This window comes from Physeter macrocephalus, chromosome 3 (genome assembly GCF_002837175.3).
Source record: "Physeter macrocephalus isolate SW-GA chromosome 3, ASM283717v5, whole genome shotgun sequence".
Classification (NCBI taxonomy): domain Eukaryota; kingdom Metazoa; phylum Chordata; class Mammalia; order Artiodactyla; family Physeteridae; genus Physeter; species Physeter macrocephalus.
The window spans coordinates 31,393,258-31,398,419 of NC_041216.1; the positions used below are offsets into that span (position 1 = coordinate 31,393,258).

The 5,162-nt window shown below is 60.6% G+C and overlaps 1 protein-coding gene across 2 annotated transcripts in view; it reads right to left on the reverse strand.

Annotated features, from left to right (window-relative positions):
- Positions 1-5,162, reverse strand: part of PRKCZ (protein kinase C zeta) — a 117,179-nt gene that overhangs the window by 110,736 nt on the left and 1,281 nt on the right. For both annotated transcript variants that reach the window (XM_024125471.3, XM_028487971.2), the window contains exons 2-3: positions 1,140-1,261; positions 71-160 (exon numbers count right to left, since the gene is read on the reverse strand). In XM_024125471.3, the coding sequence (XP_023981239.1) occupies positions 71-160; positions 1,140-1,261 (212 nt within the window). The remainder of the gene's footprint in view (positions 1-70; positions 161-1,139; positions 1,262-5,162) is intronic.

Here is a 5,162-nt window from a genome sequence, read left to right on the forward strand (position 1 = left end):
CACACACGCGCACGCACACACACACACACACACACACACCTCCCCAGACCGCCCTCTGGCCGGCACTGACCGTGAAGGATGAGCCCTTCGTCCTTGCGCTGACAGGAGAGGCGGAAGGCCTCCTCCAACTCCATCTGGGAGGACACAGTGCAGGGGTCACCTGGTGGACAAGAGACATGGATGAGGCCACCGCAGGCCCAAGGCAGAGGGGTTCACGGTGGTGGGCACCCCAGTTTGGGAGGGCAGTCTCGCTGCTTGTGACCAGCTGCCCAGAGCAGAGCTGAACGGTCCCAGAGTGGCCAGCCTGACCAGCAGGTCACCCCAGCCAGGGCCCGACATCAGAACCAGTCAAGCCCAGAAGGGCAATGAGTTCACCCACAGCCCGAGAAGGCCACGTGGGGAGCTAAGGCATCCTAGGTTTCCCGGCCAGGGTGAGAGTAAGCACACTCTTAGCCAGTCCTAGAGCTGAGGGAAGGGCTCCGTGCCCGCTGCGGCTGGACAGGGGCACGGATCCACAGACAGCCAGCGCCCCACATGGCCAGGTTCCAGCGGGAAGGGGTGCGGCTAGAGGTCTGCCTATCCCTTGTCCAGGCTGAGAGCTGCCAGGCAGTCTCTCCTGGACGGTCTCCCAAACCCTCCGCTTTCTCTGAAGTGTGTCCAGCAGCAGGAAAGAAGGAAGGAGGGAGGGGGAGAGAGGAGGGAGGGAGAGGGAAGGAGAGATGGACCCTGGGGCCCCGGCCACCCTTACCCTCCCCACTTCCCCGAGAAAATGAAGAGCTCAGCTTCCAAATCACCCACCAGAGAAACCCAGGATATGAGGAAGGAAGGTCATGTAAGGAGGGCAAGGAGCCGTGCAAGGTGTGGAGGAGACCCTGCATCCTCTCCCTGGTGCCCAGACCAGAGCTGGCCTTGAGGGGATGGGTGGCTCCCCCTCAAGGGGCAGCTCACCCCCCACCCCCCCACCCAGTTTGTCCACGCACCTGTCACAGCCTCTTCCCAGGAAACAGCTTCCAACGACCCCAGCGGGGAAGCTGGTTAAATTTAACCAGTTTAATTCCAGGGTTGTCCATCTCCCCCCAGAAGGGGCCGCGCACAGATTCAGAGGTTTCCAACCCGACCGACACGCGCCCAGGCGCTACCTTCACTGTCCACCCACTTGAGGGTGAGCGGGTGGCCCTGGTGGAGGTGGCACATCTCCCGCACCTCCTCACAGAGCTTGTCAAAGGTGGTGGCGGAGTCCAGGCTGGTGATCAGGATGTCCCTGGGGCAGAAAGGATGCACAGGTCTCAGCATGGAGCAGATTTAAGCCATATGAAGTACTGACGATTGATTACCCAAGTTACTGATCAAATAAACGAAGCGATGTTGTCCCCAAGGAGAATATTACAGCCTCTCGCCAGAACCACCGCCCGCAGTCTACGTAAGTTACCACCACGAGTGCCCTTGTGCAGAAAGATCTACCTGGGTGCCCGGATGTGCCTCAGGGGGGCGGAAGGACCAGGGTGGGCGCGGCAGAAAGCACCCCCTCCCCCACCCCCCGTGGGGGCCGGGCAGACGTGCTCGGACACCAGGAGTGAGGCTGCCAGGACGGTCACCCAAGAAGGGTGGGGCGGCTGGACACGGCCTGCTCAGCTCAAGCTCACCAGCCTCATCACACCATCCCCCAACCTCCATGGCGCCAACAGGGCCGCATCATATACCTTCAGGAGACGGGAACTGGGGGGGTGGGGGCAGAAGGCAGTAACTTATTAATCCAAGGCCGCAGCTTCTTGAAACCCTGGAGGGACCATTCGACTGCCTTTGGTGCGGCCACAACAGAATTCCAGGTTCGGTTTTTTGGAAAAGCCAGTCCCGGAATGTCACTGCCTTTTATCTTTTCATCCAAAATAGGGAAGTAGAAGCTGGATCACTGGAGACAGCTCAGGGATTCACGGTCAGCCTTTGAGGGCTGGCCCTTCGGGGGCGAGGCAAATCAGCACGAGGGAAACGCTCGACCCGCCCTAGGATAGGGAGGGAGGGGCATCGCCTCCCCATGCACCGTCCCCTCCCATCACCCACCACCCAAAGCAGGGATGGCACTGACTCGGGTATGCTCGCTGAGACTCTGAGCAAGAACCACTTTAGAATACGCTCAAGTTTGGGGAAATTTTGCCAACATCTGACACCACAAGGGCGTGGAGCGTATGAAGAAAGATCTGAAGCATCCCATACAAGAGAAATGCAGGATCTGCTTGGCCTTAACACTGCTGGCTTCTGAATTCTGTCAAACGTGTGTTTATAAAGAGTCTCTGTCCACCAGGTAACAAATCCAGGGCCACCGAGACCCGTCTGCTGGGCGCCCACCACAGCTGGGGCCTGGCTCACGGGTCACTCACCCTAGCAGGTGGGGGGATATGGCCCCCAGCCACCCACCCCTTCTCGTTGGAACTGGCGCCATCTGCTCACTGACCCACAGCACCTGCCCGCGGGGCCCCGAGCTCACCACAGCCTGCGACGTCTTGGCAAACCAAGGCACAGAGGCTCACATGGCTCATCCGTGGGTGTCCCAGAGACCAAGGCCCCATCGCACCCACCCCACCATCCTGGGGTCACCCAGACTTGGTACCCACGCTGCCCACGCTCGCCAATGACCCAGCATCCACCAGTTCCCCTGACAGGGAACTCTGGAAGTCAGTCTGCCATCCCTTCACCTTGGACCTCTCCCTGCCCCATGACCCTCCCCCGCAGTTCTGCCCCCACGTGGCAGCTAGTCCCCCCCCCAGCATTTCGGGGCCTAGAGTTCAGGTGGGCAGCTCCCCAGTGGTTTGGAGGCGCCCCTGGGCCCCAAGCTCATCACCCAGTGACAGCACTGCAGCTCTCCCCTCCAACACATGACCTCGGCACCAGTGGGGAGGGACCGTCCCAGGCCCTGGCCAGACCCCTAATGTCATCCCAAACCCGAATCAAGCAGCATCTCTGAGCAAACGGGATCCTGAGGCTGCCAGCTCAGGGCGCCAAGACAGAGCCCCGGGCTGGGGCAACAGCCTGCTGGACGGCCCCTCCCGGGACTCCTAGGTCTGCCCAAGCCACGCCCCCAAGCCCGGGCTTTGCACACAGCAGGCCCTCAATAAGAGTTCTGGAAGACAGGCTTGAGCTGCAGAGAAGGAAGATCCAGCCAAGCTGTTCCTGCGATCTCAGAAAAGTGGGCAGAGCAGGGTCTCCAAACCCAGCATGCATCACCTGGAAACCCTCTGAAAACACAGAAGCTGCCGGACCTCCAGGCCCACCCTCAGAGTCCGGTGACTGCACACCCTGCAAAGGCCCAGCTGGCGAGGGGGAGACCGTGATCTCAAGCCTCTGGAGGGCCTGGGGCAGGGAGGAGAGGGGATGGGCAAGGGCGACAGGGAGAAGGCATCCCCCCCAGAGGGGGCGGCTGACGACGCCCACTGATGACCCCCTGTTTTTAAGAATAGTGTCTCCACATCTGATATTCAGTTCTCGGAAGATGCTGGAAACAACGTGGAGGTAGATGAGTCTTTGTTCCAGGAAATGGATGACTTGGAGCTGGAGGATGATGGGATGATCCGGACTTCGATCCTGCTGCCCGGGGAGAGTGACATGCCCGACTCACGGACGGTCGCGTCTTCAGAGGCTTGACCGCCATAGCATCTGTGGCTATGCTAAGAGAGTGTTGATTTTCCTTTCTTTTTTCTAAGAAAAAATAATTTTCAGGAGAAGATTCTTCTGATGGCTCTCAGCATTGAACTTAATCAACTGATCTTAAAATTTCAAAAAAAAAAAAAAATAGTGTCTCCAACGTATCTGACCCTCAGCTCGTGGCCCTGCTGCTTAAAAATAACCTGCAGCGGCAGCACAGGGAAAGAATTTCACTTGGACCCACGGGGTTTGGATAAGTGAGCGCGGAGCGCAGCGGACACTTTCCGGAGCCAGCATCAGGTCAACACCCGCTGAGGACTGTCTCCCAACTCAGACGCCAGACTCCCTCATCCCGGGGAGAGGCGCCAGTGCGGAGCACTTTAGGGAACGCACCGGGGGGCGGGCGGGGGGCGGGCGGGGGGCGGGCGGAGGAGGAACGGTCAGCCTGGGGCAGCAATGAGGAGGGCGGGACGGAGAGAAGGAAGAGTGGGAGGAGGGGGAGGGGACCGGGAAGGGGCCGAGGAAAGGGGAGGAGAGGGGGAGGGGAGGGGAGAGGAAGGAGGGGAGGTTGGGAAAGGAAAGAAGAGGGAAGAGTGTAGGGTGTGGCCTCATCGGCCGGGAAACCAGACTCAACAGGTCACATTTCCCCCGGTAACCAAAGCGCTCTCCAGGGGCCCAAACCCGGGGAGGGGACGCACAGGCAGCTCAGCCAGAACTCCCTGGGGCTCCCTGAACTCTGCCCACGACAACTGCCTGGCCCACCTTCCACCCCTGGCGCAGTGCCTACTTGAACTCGTCCTGGGGGAAGGCTGGGGGTCTGGTTCCCACCTGCCCCCTGGCCTCTCCGGGTGTGGATTTCCTCTGACTAAGGATCAATTCTGATTTTCAGTCATTTGTTGCTCAATTCCACGGTTCCAGGCAAGGAAGAGGACTGTCTCTGATGTATGACAGCGATTTCTTACCCTCAGCGAGCCAAGACCCTCGGGCCAGCCGAGGCCCAGGACCTGGCTGACACCTCACCAGCTTCAGTCTGCAGCCCACCTTGCCAGCCAAAAGACAAGACCCCCTCAGCCTCTTCAGGTGGGCTGGCCAGTCACTCCCCCCCAGAAATCCTTCTTCTGGGGCACTGCCACCAATTACCCTTGCTGCTCCCCTCCACTGCGTTCCCAGGTGGTCAGGCTGAGGACAGCAAAGAGGGCAGGAGAGGCCTGACAGACACCCCAAACAAGGTGTGCCCACCAGCTCCAGCCCGAAGCCCCTCCTCCGGTGCCACTACAGCCGAGACCACCAAGTTCATCTGCGGGGCCAGGGTCCGCTCCCCTCCCAACTCCCCGGCAGAGGCGACCCTGGGAACAGCCAGGTCCAATCTGGGGGCTCCCGGAGACCAACACCAGTGGAAAGAAGCAGCAGCAAAGGCTCCTAGATCTCCTCCGACCTCAGTCTGCACTGAGCGCGCAGCGCGGTCCCGGCCTCTGGGCGCAGCCCCTCCCCCCTCCCCCCTCCCCCCCCCCCCCCCCACCAGGGCT